Source organism: Centruroides sculpturatus, unplaced genomic scaffold (assembly GCF_000671375.1).
Source record: "Centruroides sculpturatus isolate CEXI.00-Female unplaced genomic scaffold, Cexi_2.0 scaffold839, whole genome shotgun sequence".
Taxonomy (NCBI): Eukaryota; Metazoa; Arthropoda; class Arachnida; order Scorpiones; family Buthidae; genus Centruroides; species Centruroides sculpturatus.
Window position 1 is genome coordinate 260,342 of NW_019384978.1, and position 17,683 is coordinate 278,024.

Genomic DNA, 17,683 nt, shown 5'->3' on the forward strand with positions numbered 1-17,683 from the left:
TACATTCTCTTAAATATCCTACGAAATAAATAAACCGATTTCGCCAATCTTAAATTTCAAAATATTAAAATATATGCGACGGTATCTTAATTATAATTAAATCGTGAATGTTAATGACCATGAAAACTAGAAGCTGACCAATCAGTAATGGCACACGATTTATCGTTCTTGATAAGGAAAAGTGTTCTTAGCTAGTAGCAACGGATCGATATTCTGACTCCTAAATTCTTTTTTTTTCATTATTTAAAATAATATAATAACTCCGAAACGGACTTGTCGTTCGAAGTTTGAGAAAAAGAAAGTTAGAAACCTCGAAAAACACAAAAAACAAACAGTTTACTGGGTCTTCAGCAATTTCCGAATCACGTGACTAGTGTTTCTCTTCTACGGTTGCCAATAGCGACGGAATGCAGCCAATGAGAGAACGTCGAAAATCGGTGTCGGAAGTAGCTAAACGGAAATGATAAAATAAGCGCGGGAGCACCTTTTATATATATATATTTTTTTTTCTCCTATCGCGCGTGAAAAGGACGTTTCGCTACATCTGTAAACAACATATGTTAGGCGTGTTTTGCATAGTCACTATGTTTTATATGTTCTGTGACGTGTTAAAATTCTAACGTCGAGTATAAATCTTCGGTTATAATAAAATCTATTAAAAGTTACTTCGGTTAATATTTTTTTAGGCAATTTTATTTTTAAGAAATCAATAATTGTCGATATTTCATGTCTGAACTTTTATTATTTATTTTTTAAAATATATGTTGTAGTTATAGTCTTATGCTTCTCAAGTTGTTCTACTTTAATGCAACATTAGTATATTATATCATGAAATATCTTCGACATACGACATAGACTATTGCTTCCGAAGTTCTACGTGAAAACGCATTTTCCGTGTGCCCTATGCTATGTATTCTTTGCACTTTGTACAGTACATTCGTATTCTTTGTATATCAAAAGTTTTCTGCACATAATATTGTGTTTCGTATATTTTGCATGTAGTGCGAAGTCCTTGTATTTCGTACTATTACAATTTAAGTGTTATTTACATATTTTTACTTGTTCTATACGCTTTCGTATGATAATATATATATTCTCTTTATGTATTTCTTTGTGTTTCATATATTATTCAGTTTTATATTCTACGAGAATATTGCAATCAGACCATATAAAACTGAAATATAAAATTGTTTATGACAATAATAATGTTGTCATAATGAAGGAACTTGTAGAATTCATAAAATCGCACTTAACTGTCTCCTTTTAAGATAACAAAGTTGATCGAACTATGAAAATTTTCTGTTATGATACTGTAATAACATTAAATCTAAGTTTATGAGAATAAAATATCGATTTAAGCGCTCGGTATTCTACAATTTTGGAAAATGTGTGTTACGAATGCTTCTACGAGTAAATTGATAAATATAAGTTACATATTGAATAAATTATTCATTAAATATTCTTGTAATAATAATTTCTCAATCATGAGTAGATATCTCCATTATTTCAGAGAAATTTCATATATTTCATAAAATTAACTGTAATTATAGGGAGGAAAATATGACGTAAGCACAATCAAAATGCAAATTCTTGTTAGATAATGTTTTTTAATTAACATTCTTTAAATGTTTTGTCGATATTTATTAACAGTTGTAAATCTCAATTACTATTTCAATATCAAATATTTAAAAGATGGATTTATTTCAGAATAAAAACAATCAAGTTTCTAGCTTTTACAGCATATCTTTATGTGTAATATGTTTATTTAATATTAACTCTACCACCGTAACGACAAAATTAACGTAAGAAGAGAATCATCAAAGGATTTAGAATTCGTTTAATATTTTAATGCAAATAATAGAATAAATCGAAATTCTCTAAAAACTATTATCTTATAGGAGATAACTCTTGTAAGCATGTTTATCGCTACACGAATAAATGAATAATAATTTCAAGTCCTTCAAGACACGTAAACACACTTTTTATTAAACAACTAGAGGCAATTTATGTCGATCTGCATTGTAGAATGGCGCAAAATGTACTGCCGTAGGATAAGAAGAAGAGAAAAATAGATTGTTACAACTTTAAAATGGAAGCACGAATAAGAAACAGGTTTATAGCGGTAGATGTACGAATACTGCCATGAATATATTTATTACTTTAAAACCATTATATAAACTACATTATATAGTTCATAACGTGTTTTAATATTTAAAAAAGTAAATAGAAAAATAAAAATTTAATAGGAACTATATTAATATAAAACTAATAAGTAGGATCGGTTTGTCATTCGATATTATAATGACATTTCAATTTGATATAGCGCTCTTATTTTGTTATAAGAATACGCGCTACAAGAATAAATTGCTGTCAGACGGAATGATTGATTTTTTTTCATAGCGTCGTCTAAAACCTTTCTCTAAAGAATGGATCGCTTCTCAGTTCTATTTATGCTAACAGATCTCAGTTCTATTGACTGCATAACCCGCGCGAATTCTTACTCAATAGAAAAACGGATTCAATTCCCGCACATGGAGTTACGAGTTACGCAAGAGGTTCACCTTCAAAGGACAACTAAACCCGTTCTGTTAATTATTTTCCATTTTACATTCTGACCTATTTATACTTCCTCGCAAATCACACGAGTTATGCCTATTCTTTGAGATCCTTACGTTCTACTTTAAGCGTAATATTTGCACGATTCTCAATACTGTATCTCGATAGAAAACAATAGAAACACGTAACTCTGATACCTATTAAGATCGAAAATCATTAAATCGCAATTACGTGATTTAGATTCGAAATTTTAACACGTAAAAGCGTATTAACATGATCAGCATTTCATTCCCTGATTAAACACGTTGCTGTTTGAAGTTACAAGCGTAGCCAAGCACTCTCAAGTGGATGTTTACCAAAAGGCGAGAACGAGAAAACATTCAGCTGTTCCCGTCATGTGACAGAAAGCTATAAAGTATACCGCATTTTAATTGGCAGCTTGGCAGATGCTAACGAGTAAACGAACATCTGTTATCGAGATTTGTATTATTCATCGTTTGATTATTTCACTAAAAGCGATCGTCATTGGCTCACGATAATGCGTCGTTCACGTGAACGCAGTTCATGACCCCTCAGTTATAGAATGTGAGAGTTGAGAAAAAGGTAATAATAAAATATAATCATTGACAAATAAGTGAAATGCCATTCGAAAATTTCACGAATCTATGCCAAGAAAACAACAGGAAAAAAAAAAAAGCCGAGATGCCAAACGAGATCGTCAATCGTTTCCTTATTTAGAGGAAAACTTCGTTATTTATAGAAATGTCATATCGATCGCGTGAAAATACTTTACTGATCGATTAATCGAACGAAAAAAAAAAGAAAGAGTGAATAATAAAGGCAATTTATTCTGCGATTTGACTTTAGAACATCAACGACGTCACGCGTGTATAAAGAAAAAGTCACGTGCAAAATACCCTTAGCGATAATCGCGCGTACGTTCGCGGAAATCGCGCGATTTGCGTTTCATCACGGCTTTTATACCAGAAATCGATGACCCTCTTAACATGAATTTCATCCCGAGTGGTAAAATGGATCACGTTTAACTTACAGATGTCTCGTATAGATTTGCAGACACTCGAGCTGTATTTTTCTACTGCGTGAATGATATCGCGTAATGTGACGCTTTTTTAAAGTCGCTCCAGTTCAATCGAGAGTTGAATAATGGTAATCACGTGACAGCCAGTCCAATTCGGGTGAGAGTGATGTCGTCATAGCAACCACCACCACGAAATATTTGGAGATTAGAGATTATTTTCTCATAAAACATCGGAGTAACGCGTTTATAGTCGAAAAATACGGTTACTGACACACGAATCGATTTTTAAAAGTTCATTGGCGCCATCTTTTGTCCAATTAAGAAAATATTAAAAAAAAAATTTATTTAACAATTTTTACGACCTTTATAATTCACATAAAAAAAGTTTATAAGGAAAAAAAAACTTTTAATTGATGAATAATTAATTAATTAAATAAATCACTGAAGCCGAATAGATTACGTCATCTTTTCGTTGAGTCACGATTAATCCAAACAAATATTATAAATTAGTAATAAATTAAACAATATTTAATTTACAATAATTATAATAAGTAACTTTCGCAAGAAAATACAATTAAAAAATATTAATGAATAAAAATCACGTTTCATATCAAAGTTAAAGTAAGTTTTAAATACATTAAATCATAATTATTTGCAACTTAATTAGCGAAAAATATAATTTTAAGCTTTAATAATTGTAGAATAATAAAATCTGTTTATGAAAGAATGGCTTATTAACCCGGTATTCTATATAACAACACGCGACAGTAATTCTGTTTTCTTGCCGTAACAGTTACGGAACTGCGCTATTATTCGTTTTGTTCCGCATTGAAACAAGTAAAAATAATTTATTTTAAGATTAAACCTGAATTGAGAATCTCAGCAAAGTTTACAATTAAAAAAAATAATAATAAATAGCTAATATTATCCTTTATGTAAGACTTAATCCATTTTATGAACTAATTTTTAGATTAGAAAAATTTTCATTTTAAGAGAGATAAACATTGAAACCAACTGTAATTTTGTTCACTGATAATTTATCTCTTATAAATTATTCGTGCTTTAAAAAGTTTTAAGGCGTAAAAAAGTTGTTATTACATAATTTCATCAATGGTAAAATTATAATTAGGGTTTACACAATTGAAGTTTTGCTCACAGCTCGTGTTAACTGATGTGTGTACACGTTACTTAGAAATGGAAAATGATTTGTAATTCTTCTCCTTTGACCCAATCATTTAATAAGGGTTGTTGTTCTATACAAGTCACTAGAGCCAAGTACTACCTCTGCAGAAACATGCCATCGTCTAAAATGTCATTTCGTTTTCGCATTTCGTGTATATGTGTCGTAAGTAATCGTAAATATAACTTTTTAACCTCTTCGCTGATTTGGCAAACTCTTCCTGTTTCTAAAAAAAAATATATATATATATTATGGCTATTTAGAATAGATTTCATTTCATATAGGTTTATTTGGATCTAAAAAATCTTTGTTATTGTTGTAGTGATATTTAAATTTTTAAATTCGTCCGATAATGGAGACGAAACCTAATTATTTTTCATCTAAGGAGAAAACTGAAAACTAAAGTTAATGAATTTTGTCTATTTTCATTTGTATTTTGTGATTAGAAATGGAAAATACGAACCGAATGCTCATTAAAAAGGATTTTCAAATGTTTTCAAATATAACAATTTGCTTTTTATTGGTCGCCATCTGTCACGTGATTCAACTGCACTAACTATATTGGTTATTTCTTTTCAGTTTCTCCAATAGCCTCGCTGGTTATGGAACACGTGATATTTTTTTTTTCGAGTTTAAAAATGAGAGTAACATTGCAGGGACATTAAACATCGTTTATGCATTCTACGAATGTAGGAAAAATTCCAATAAAATTAAAATAGTCAACAAAATCAAGATAAAAATGCGTATAAATTAATAAAAAATTTCACGAGCATTAGATACACTGTTTAAAACTGTTTTCTGGATCTGTCCTTAGTCTCTATTTGTGTCTAGTGACAGATATAGCCTCTTAATTCCGGTCCAAGCGACGGCAGCGCCAGAAGGGTCGACGTCAGTCGAATTGTAGAAGAGATCGGCTGTGGTAGTGCAACACATCCTCAGCCGATCTCCACATGGCGACCAACAAGGTATGTAACTCTTTCCATAATTCACTTCCCATAGACGTAACATTCGATAAAAACGACCGGAAACAAGTTTTTTGCGGTTGCATCCTTTACAGATGCGGTATTCTAACATATATATACATTTTCGTCACGTGGCATATTTGGATAACTAATCGATTATCAAGTCGGACTAGTTGACGCCACAAAAATTGACTTATTTTCTCGCAAAAATAAAAAAAAATAAAAAAAAAACTTGCAAGAAGAATGCAAGATTCTGTTTTCTTATTATCTCGAGTGTGTATATTTTGTGAGGGTAGTTTAGGGTGTAATTTGTTTTTAAAGGGTATTAAACATTTTCTCGTGTTATGTGAATTACGCTAATGTTTATCAGTTGCCATTCTTTCGTTAATTGCGATTTTATTACACTTATCACAACTTTAAAATACGTTTTTTTTTATTATTACCACTTTATAAAGTCATTACAATGTGAAACATTGTTAAAAATTAAACATTTAATAAGTTAATAGCGAATTCTTGTGGAGCAGAAGAATTTTTCTTCGATAACTCCGTGAGCAAACAGGATTAACTGTTAATCTTTCTAAGGAGATTGCTAACGTTCAAACAATACAAAATGTATTTGTATTCACTGCTAACTGTTTTAAATATATATATATATATGTAATATGTACTCGTATAAAAACATTTAAAGGTCAATATTATGAAATCTTTAAGAATCGTAATTTTTCCAATGTCAAACTTGTGTATATTTTGTATCAAGCTGTACAGGTGTCTACTCCCTGTGTTACTCAACTGGCTGATTTGGCATAGTGACTTAACAAGCTGTAGATGTTTACAAAGACAATCAGATTTAGAGATTTCCGGTGTTGTGCTTGGCCACGCGAAAAAGACTAGAATAGATATCTATGCTACATCTTGAAGATGAAACCTAACATTGACTTTAGTAATCTTTATTTTGAACTTTGGAAATAATCCAAAAATATAAACAAATTATAAAATATAATGCCACGAATATCCAAATGTTTATTTATTAAACAAGGAGGTTTTATTTTATATACTTGTGCCGTCTTTTAAATAGTTTCTATTTTTTTGTCTTTTCTTATTATTTTTACTTTGAGTAATGAGTTTGTCCGCTTAAAAGTCATTCAGACGAAGGTATAATATTTATAACATCGTATTCAATGATGCACGTGCGTGTAGTGTTTACTATCAGCGATCTGTTTACCTATCGGTCGACTCAACATCCTTACGTTTAAGTAACATATACATCTATATTAATCCATGTCATTTATTAATTTTCAGGATCCATCGTTAGTGATACCAAAAATCATCACCGAAGACGTGGATAAAATGGCAGCGGACAACGACTGCTATCTGGGTCCACCATCCTCTAAGAACAGAACTCGATCCCTTTCAGGTGGCACCTATCGTCTCGCACCTCTTCCTCTAAGGGATGCACTGACAAACAGAATGAGAAGACAATCCGGTGATGACGTATTAACGGGAATTAGCCCCTCTAGAAGAGCAGCGTTATTAGATGCTTTCCGTCCTCGTTCAAAATCCGATAGTAAGAGTAAACGTCCCACATTTATTGCTACATTAAAGAACTCATTAGGGAATAGTTCTCCCAAGAATAGTACTCAAACGCTTCCAGCTTCTAATAATCATTTAGATCCTTTTGCACAAGCTGGAGATTTTAAAAGACCACGTTCCGGTTCTGAAAGTAAGACTTCCGGGCCAGTTTCCAAAGTTATCGAAATGTTTCGTGGCAGATCTCACTCCATGACATCAGATTTAAGGCTGAAGGTAGGTACTATTTCATTTGGTAAATTTAAATTTATGATTATTTATCCTCACAGTATTTACTACGTGAAAATGTCTAATAATCAATAATGATTTTAAATACTAAGCCCTGTTTATTTAATAAATTAAATTTTAATTTTCTACACGAGGTTACATACTTAGTATTAGTGTCATTGTCACCTACTTGAGATTAACGTTTTAAGTAGTTATTTTAAGATAACAGCTTTGTTTCGTTGTTGCTAATGGGTACATTGATATATGCTGTACATTTACGTCATAGAAGAACGTAACTATTAACTAAATTTGGAGTACTTAAAAGTTTAAAAACGAGCACCAAAACTTTTAAAAACTCATTTTAATCACATATAATAGAAAATTTAATAGATTATTATTAAAAGAAAAATACTTTTACACGATGTTTAACTTAACTTTTTTTAAAAAAAAAAAAAAAAAAATGAAAATTTTTCTTCTTCAATAGATGACAGCATTTTTTNTTTAAAAAAAAAAAAAAAAAACTTAAAATTTTTCTTCTTCAATAGATGACAGCATTTTTTATTTTCATAAAATTGGTCCAAATATAGTTATTTTTATTAATTTATAATACATATATATGTTAATTGAATATGTATAAGAACGATAAAACTCATTCTAATATTCCTTCTACTTATTAAACTGGCGCTTGTATAATGAAAATAAAAAAAGACTAAACAAAATTAAACATCTTAAAAGAAAGAATAGCGTGGCATTATATACAAAAGAACGTGTTCAGTAACTACTTCTTCAAATGTTAATTTATTTCAATGGTGACGTCACAATCCCCAACCAATTGGAGATAATCAAAATTGTATATGATAAAACAACTGCGGAGTATATAAAGTATGTTAGAAGTGCGCTCGGTTATGAATATTGGAAGCAGAACTCGAGTAAAAGACAAAAAATTAGTTACATAATTATAACATTATTAAGAAAAACGCAATGTCAACTCATTCCGACAATTATCAACAACTAAGGAGTCTGTCATTAGATTCTTATAATCTTGGTAATCAGTTAAGGAAATTGTGGAAGGTAAGTAAGAAGTTATTTTGTATTATTTTGAAAACTAATTTTTAATTATATGTATTATTAAACGTGTTATTTAGAAATATTTAAATATTTTTAAGTTAAGAAATATGCTTACCGTTTAGCAGACACAAGGACGGCGTGTGACTTTTGTATCTTTTAAGGAACAATTGCATTTTTCTTAAGTATGACATATGAATCACCTTTGGTCTCTGCTCGTTTTCCTTTATTATTGTTTACTGCTGAATTTTTTTTTTTTTTAAATTAATTGCATTTCTGAAAGGGAACAAAAGATATAGAAAAGAGGAAAAATCGCTTAATTTAGTTGACATTTAAATTTAAAATAAATTTTATTAAATATTTTTATGTATTTTTAAATAATCTTTGGACTTGGTTTATCCTGGACTGTGTGATAAAATAACAACATTATCTTAATTTTATTTATCTAAATGTAGTCTTATGTCTGTTTTTATCTTTTTTTTTTTTAAACTTATTCTTTATTATCAGAAAAAGGTATAATTACCTGTAATGTATGATTGTTATTATTAAATTTTTATACTAGAAATTTCATTTCCATTGCATAATATTTCCTATACTATGTACGCTCTAAATATTGTATAATGGGATAACTTCCTCAATTAATTACTAAACTGATACATGAGAAGCTAGTTACCCTTTAAACTTGTTAATCTAAGCTAGAACTTTAACATAACTAATAGAAATATTTTAAATAGATTTGATTTAGGCCAGGAAATCCTTGATTATGTATCCCAATTTTCTAAATATCCTCTATTAAAATGTTTTATCACAAGAGGAATTTGTTTTGATATAGATTTAAAATATTACTCCTAAAAAGATTTGTGTGCGAGTTGAAGTATTTATTTAAAATACTCTACTACAAGGAAAAACTACACCTACAATTATATTTATTTATTTTTTTATTTATTTAATTCAATTGATTAACAAATAATTACTTTCTTACTCTTTAACTTTCCTTTTGGCATTTATTTCCTCATAAGAATGTATGGAAAAAAAAAACTTTAAGACTCATGTAATTGCTGAGATTAATTCAAACTTATATAGAAATCCCTATAAGGTTTTAGTTTATACCAATAAAAGTTGTTTATATGTTGTAACTATCATTCTAGACAAGTAAGAGGACATGGAATACATTAAAATTAGCATTGTAAGCTTAAATATTTTTGTAAAAGAATAATTTTCTTTAATCCTAATATTTTAACAAACCATGAATATTAAATAAACACACCTTATTAGCTGTAATGACTAAGCCATTTTAAAATTAAATAAATATATTTTACAATTGTTCTGAATGACTTTGTAGAATTTTCTATAATAAAGGAAATTCCAGTTGAAATTGTCTATTTATGAAACTTTCCCCGAAAAATATCAGTTTTTTAAACACTAAAATTTATATTCTATTAATGTACTGTACCATGTAGTACTACTATATTCTAACGACATTTTTTTTTTATCAGTAAAATTAATTTTACTATTTATATAATACAGGAAAAATTCTGAAAAGTGAAATAGCAAACATTAATATTGTAATAAATTCATTATCAATAAAAATATCGAATTGATTATTGAAATATTAATTTGAAAAGATTCCAGCAGTAAATATTATTATTATTTAGAACGGAAATAATTGAATAAATAGAATGTTATAATGTGTTTAAGATCGTTAATAAATAGTATTATTAATCGATAATAATGAAAAAAAAAGCCGGAATATAATCTGTTATTAAAAAAAAATCTAACAATTCAAAAGTTTTAGGTAATTACGGGTTATATAACAAATTACTCTAACTTCACAATCGATTACATCAAAGTTTCTTTCTTTTTTTTATTACTGAATGTGTTTCCTTAAAATGTTCCGCCAAGTAATTCATATTTCTATTTATTTATTTATTTTGGCAGCAGTTAAATTACATTTTTAGTATGAGAGATTGTATAAGTTACACTAACTAACGTTAAAACTGTTCATCGTTTGTTAGCTTTTATTTATAAATAGTTTTATGTGACAGTGAAATATTTGCTATATCTATTGTTTTGTTGTATTGTTTATATATCCATTCTCTTTTCTTGTTGTAATCCTTACTAGATAAACTATTATAAACCCTACCTTGTTCAAAATAATAATCCGATTATTAAAAAATAAGCTTTTATACAGGTGTTTTTTTTTGAGTAGGTCTATAGTTTTTTTTTTACTGACAGTTCAGTTTTTATGTTAGCATAAATCTTGAAATTTCGAATGGATTACAGCAAATAGATGTTATTAAATTCAGATTCATGTTTTATTCTATTTCTAATCTATTTGAAGATTAAGATTGGAGTTAAGTCAGAGGAAAACAGAAGAAAATATTCCTGTTCCTTATTTGTAAGAAAATATCAAATTCACAATAGAGCTATTATTATATATTATTAGATTATACTTTTTTTTTATAGATTATATATTATTTATAATTTAGAAAATAAATGATCAAACATTTCGTAATTGATTCCAAAGTTTGGATTAAACGGTAGGCCTATATTCGTTTATAATATCATGAATTGACGAAATAAATCTATTCGCATTTCTTAACGTCTTAAAATTTGAATATACAGTGGAACCGGTTTTGCAAAAATCTTGTCTCGGATAACGGACAAAATTCGGATAACGAACTTAACGTTTTTTTTTTTTTTGTGTCAAATTTGTAAGCTTGCCGACTTTTATGGGGAATTTTCAGTTAATCGTGCGTCGGTGATGGTCTAGGGTCCATTCGTACGTTGGTGATGGCGGAGGAGATAAAGATGACAAGTATTTTACAGTGAAAATCGTTTATTAGAACAGGAAGATGCTTACATATTTGAGGTAATTGGAAATGGTTTATCTATAGTATTTTTTTCCGGCACTGAGAAGCGGCGTATCGCTGGTCCTACAATAGTGCAAGGTGATCAGTCGTAGCCCCGGAGCGGACGAGATGGATTCACTCGGTCACAGAAGCGATGGTAGGTGATGGAGCTGCGGCGATTGGAGCGGTCCGCGAGACACAAAACAAATTTCAGCGGGCACGACTTCAGGCTTAATCCAGATGAAGACGACACAGATTAATCGCCGTAGAATTTTAAGGAGAACTGCGTTTTGACCTTGAGATTCGGAGTTTTTATAGTATTTCTTCCTTGAATCTCACCTTTTGATTGGTCCTGCGTCCCATTCCTCGTTTCCCGATTGTTTTCTTTGTCTCCAGGTAAAAACCAAAACCAGATCAGATCACGGAAAAAGTCCGTTCTAAGGCGTCTATTTGATACCTGTTCATCGAGTCTGATCGGAGATTGTTGAAAAACCTATAAGCCTTGCGCTCATAATTTAGCCCATTGTTACTACTATTTGTCATTTTAGAACTTCAACGACCGTATGCGATGTTTTTATACCCGTCAAATCTTTCCTCTTTTCCGAAAATTTAACCTAGATCGACTGTTTATGAGCGCGTTTTCCTATATTTTCATCAAAGAAAACCCATTTTACAAATAAAATTACAAAAATACCGGCTGCTAGAACGGATAAAATGTATTTACATTAATTTCTATGGGAAAAATTGCTTCGGTTAACGAACGAAGTTGCGGAACGGATTAAGTTCGTTAACCGAGGTTCCACTGTATTTTATAGAAAAATATTTCTATATTCTAAAATACATTCATTAAAATACAGAGTTACTCTGTACGCCTAGGAGTGCACATGCAATTTTCTGTGCGCGGATAATGGGCATGCAAAGGTTAAAGATTAAATTAAAGCTCGTATTAGGAAATTATATCGTTAGGAGAAAGTTAGGTTAGCTACTTTAAATGTAAGAACGTTAAGTGGAAAATGTTCGGATATCGAAAAATACGAGAGTTAATATAACATGCATATAGAATACTACAGTAGACAAAAGGCCAATAAACAATGGACATAGGAGAAGGATATAAAATATATGCAGGAGGGATATTAGAGAAAGGAATAGTAATTCTGTATTAGACAGGAAATTTAGAGATAATGTAGTCTCAATAAATAAGGATAATGACGGGATAATTCATGTAATTCAGTATTATAAGTGTCTACCCACCTCAGGTTGATTTAGTAAGGAAGAATTTAGAGATAAATTTGACAAGGTCATCAATAGCATAGATAGAAATGAAAGGATAGCTGTATGAGTTTTTAATGCACATATAGGTAGGGATAGAGTAGAATATGAAAACATTCTTCTCTGTGTTGAAACCGTGTCCTTCTTTAAATTATATTAAATTATTACATAAGAAAATAAAGTGGATGTGAAAAAGTCCAGTATTTAGTATTAACACTTCATGCTGTCTCAAAATATAATAATGAAAACATTCATGGAGGAGTACGTTTTGGAGAAAGGGATGGAGAGGGAAAAATTGTATTAGACTCGGCTTTAGACAATTCACAAGTTAGCAATTTGAAAATACTAATTTTCAAAGGAAAAAAAAAAGAGAGAGATAGAGAATGGGGAACATTTGATAACGTAAACGTAGTGTGGGCAAAGCGTTGATCGATTTATTTTTGGTAAGCAGGAAATACTTGCGCATGTGCAGGAACTATGAACTGTAAAGTTATTCCAAGTGAGATAGTTGGAGTCGGCTTATATTAGTTTTGTTAGACTTAAAAGTGTTAAAGTTCAGTAAAAAAGTATACCAAAAAAGCAATTAAGTAATGGAGATTGAAAGAGAAATATGAAGGTGTTCAAGATTGAGTTGAAGGAAGAGACTTTGTTGGAAAAACAGGGCTAGTGTGGAATATAGTTGTTTCAAAAGGTTAGGAAATATGCAAAAAACTATTTTGGATATCACAAAATAGAAAAAAAAAACAGTAGGCAAGGAAACATACTGGTGAAATAAAAAAAATTGAGAGACAATAAGAAAGAAGAAACAAGGTCTTTAGAAAATTTGAACTGAACAGAGACGCGCGCAGTAAATCAGAATACAAAATAGCAAAAAGGCAGGCAAGGAAGAAAGTAGCTAGTAGTGAAATACATAGTAAATTAAATGAAAGTTATGAGTTAGATGGTAAGGAGAGGGCAAAGGACATAGGCTATATAAAATAGCAAGGCTTACGAAAAAGAAAGGTAGAGATATAATAAAAGATAGGTTTACTGAAAGGATAAGATATTAATGAAAGGAAGGGATGTAAAGAGCAGGTGGATGAAATACATTGGTAAGCTTCTAAATGAAGGTGCAGGTTTAAAAGGAGCTGAAATATAAAAGTTAGAAAAATTACGTTTGAAAATTTAATAAGTTATAACAAATAGTGTAGTTTGTGAAGCTTTAAGAAACATTAACAGTAAGAAATCTAAAGGATCAGATTGGATCCTTCCTTGTTAACATGTGAAAAATTTTAGGTGAACGAGGAATAAAATGGTTAGTTCAATTATTTAATAGGCTAGCAATACGGGATCCGATGTCAGAGGAATGAAGAAAGAGCTAAGTATTATATAACGGAGAAGGATGTGGCCATGGAAGTTACATAGGAGCAAAAATTGATGAATCATACAATGAAGTTATAGGAAAAGATCATAGGTTAGAAATAGGACTAGTATAATTAGGAACAGTTTAGATTTATGCAAGGTAGATCAGCTATGAAACCATTCTTTGTAGTCTGACAACTGATAAAAAAAAAAAATAAAATGTAGCTATGCTAAGAGAGACTTGAACATAATATTTACAAATTTTAAAAAAAAGCTTATATATAAAATTATCAAATTTATACACATTTCACACTTCCATTTAAAATTTTATTAATATTTGTGTAATGTTCCTATTCTTCTAAATAAAACGTAATGAAATCTTCCAAATAAAACCTTGTAGACAAATGAATACTCTCATTATATTCACATCTTATCATCTAGAAGTCTTATATGGCCAGTGACGGATTAACACTTTCCGGAGTCCCTAGGCAAAGACGATTCGGGACCCCACTCTACATAATTTTACGACACAATAAAGTAATAATGTCTAACTGTAGCTATAGAATTATTTATAAATTGATATATTATTGCAACTGTGAAACTGTTTTGTTTTTTGTTTCCAATTTCGGAATCCTCGAGACTTGGATCCAGACACATGCCTCACGTGCCTAGTGAGTAATCCAGCATCGTATATGGAAGGTACTTAGGAAGAAGGGAATAGGAAAAAAGTAGTAAAAGATATGTATAAGAGGTTGGAGTCTCGAGTTAAGGCTGGTCATAACATCTTTGGTTGCATACGCGGTCTCTAGTAGATGGCGTTAAAAATTTAATGCTTTTTCTATGGGAAAGTCCTTTTCAAAACTTCTTGAAAACGGAAGTAGTTAGAACCAAACATTACAGTTTTTTTACGTTAGAATTCTATTTAATTCTTCCATTAACGTACGATTCAGAATATTTTAAATCGAATTCTTTAATTTTCTACGAATTTTTAATCACAGAATTTAACTTTAATTTAATTTTTTGAAAAGGATTTTCCATAGAATAGCATTAAAATTTTATGCTATCAGTTGGAGATCGCGTGCACAACCAAAAAGGTTGAAATCAGCCATAACACAAAGTAGAGATAAAGGAAACTTCAGTGATATAATTAGGTGTCCACAAGATTCAGTATTAAGTAAATATCTTTTTATCTTAGTGATAAATGAACTGTTAGAGGGTATAATGAAGAAAGAATCATGGTGCATGCTATTAGCGGATGATATCTTCACTAACTAAAACTAAATTTATAAGGAAGGAGTGATAAAGAAGATAGAAGAAGATAAAGAATTTAGATTAGAGAATGAAGGATTAAAGATTAATAGAGAGAAAACAGAGTTACATACACTTTAGTGGTAAAGAGAGTATGGAGTAGTTATTGGAGGTAGGGAAATAGAGTAAAGAAATTTAAATAATTAGAATTGATGTTAAAGAGTAAAGTTAGATACAGAAATAGCAAACAGAATAGATGTAAGGTGGCAAAAAATGGCAAAATCAAGTAGAATAGTGCTTTGAAGTGCCAAGGCTGCGGGAACTATGAAGTAGGTAATCTCTTTAAAAAATATAACTCCTAACTTATAGTGCAGCAATACCCATATGCACTATATATAATACATACTTTCGCTTTAATCTGGTAAACTTAAGTACTGTTCTTTCTTTTTACACGTAAACTGTGGCTAATAGTGATGGCTGAAGAGAGAAAAATACAAAGTCATTCGTTATAAACTCGTTCTCTTTTTATCGTGTTTACGTCTTAATTTTTTAATGTGTCCCTTTGTCTCTTGCATTATCACATAATGTAAACCTATTTTTAACAGCTTAAATTAATGATAATCACCTACGTTAAGCTTGGAATAGCGGGAAAATTAAAATGATAAAGTTGAAGGTGTTCATGAAGGTAGTCCTATTCATACGGAGCCTATTTATAGACCACAATTTTTTAAGCTTGTCATTCATTTATTAATCCAGCCTCAGTTCAGTGATTTATCCAGGCTTCGGGACTAGTGCTTTATCCAGGCTTCGGGACTAGTGCTTTGTAATAAAAGAGGTATCAGTTAGATAAAACAAAGCTTTATAAGACAGTTATTAAGCTTCAGAATTGATGTTAAAGAGTAAAGTTGCATGGATCTTAATGTTAGGGAATGAAGAAATCCAGGGTGAAACAGATACAGATACAGAAATGAGGACATTTAGGCTTAGCTGATGGGATTAGGAATGAGCATTTAATGGGTAGTTTAGGAATAAGGAATATTAAAGAGAAGTTTATGGAAAATAGATGGCTTGGGGATGTGTTAGAAGAGGATAGGCTGAATTTAGGAACAGATGGGACTAATAGAAATAAGAGATAGGCCAAAGAAAAGTTGGGAATTAGAAATTAAGAAGATTTAAAGAAGTTACAGTCAAATGAGGAGATAGCTAAAAAAAGGTTAGTTTGAAAGGCTAGCATGTCAAGACCTGATTCCTCTGAGGGTAAAGAGACGGACAATGATCATGATCACGATAATATAGATAATACGAAATCACATTAAAGACGAGCGATTATTTATTGTGACATCGTCACAATGCCGGGCTGCAATTTTTAATCATATTTTTAATTTATTTAATTTAAAATATATGCTCTCCATCTCAAATTAGTAGTGTTTTACCCCTGTACATCATACTTTTCCTTTAACAATACAGTCGTCCGGTCATCTATTAATAGCTTTCAGGGGAAGTTTTGAATTGAAATAACATGACTTTCGGTTTGCTTCGGATGTTCGTATTTAGTTAATCGAGGTTCCTGCCCCCAAGATTTCCATATCTGGTCTCTGATTTCATCTATCTTACTCCGTTCTTGAGATTAAAGAAAGACGGACAGACGGACGGATGACAGTTGGAATTGATAGAACTATAGTTTTTTCAAATTGCAGCCCAACAATATGATCACAATAAGAAAATCAAAACAAAAATTTGATAAAGAGCAGTAAATAAATAATCACACTAAATAGTGAATAGTTCCAATACGTTAACGTTAACGTTACTAAATTCATTTACTCGAAATTTAACCTGTACTATAGAGTAAAAACTATAGTATTCTGCAGATGCATTACACTCAAACGGATATAATTTAAGACGAAAGGCCGCATTAACCGAACTCTTAGTAAATTCATTAACATTATATCTATTGGTCCAAATAGTTTAGAAACTGCAATGCTAACTGAATGACAAAACGCTTATTTCTATGAACTGTATGATGAACATAAACCATAACGAAGAGATTAACTATCATATTAAAATTATATCTGCTATTTAACTTAAAATGATAATTTGAACCAAATCTTAAAGGGATGAAGAATATCGTGTTTAAAGTATCCATAATGATTAGCGTTTAATAAAAGTATCACTAAGAAGTTCAATTCTTAGACGTAGGAAAAGTACATAAGACGATAAATGAATCGATAGGCCTACTATTTCACTAAACTCTAATCAATTTGCGAACTTGTTCTCCGATTAACTTGTCAATGATTTTAGGCATAACTCACGTATTACAAAGCTAAAATTTCACATGAAAATATCGTACTATAGTGTCTGATATTCGAATATTACTCAT

General features: G+C 30.3%; 1 protein-coding gene and 1 long non-coding RNA gene across 2 annotated transcripts in view; one reads left to right on the plus strand and one right to left on the minus strand.

Annotated features, from left to right (window-relative positions):
* Positions 1-4,200: 4,200 nt before the first annotated feature.
* Positions 4,201-15,743, minus strand: LOC111632721. The gene is made up of 3 exons (XR_002757912.1): positions 15,713-15,743; positions 8,715-8,872; positions 4,201-5,001 (listed from the first exon to the last, which is right to left on the minus strand). It is a non-coding gene; the product is annotated as an uncharacterized LOC111632721 (long non-coding RNA).
* Positions 5,767-17,683, plus strand: part of LOC111632718 — a 120,486-nt gene continuing 108,569 nt past the window's right edge. Inside the window, exon 1 of the mRNA XM_023377225.1 lies at positions 5,767-7,544. Within this exon, the coding sequence (XP_023232993.1) occupies positions 7,016-7,544 (529 nt within the window). The 5' untranslated portion in view covers positions 5,767-7,015. The remainder of the gene's footprint in view (positions 7,545-17,683) is intronic.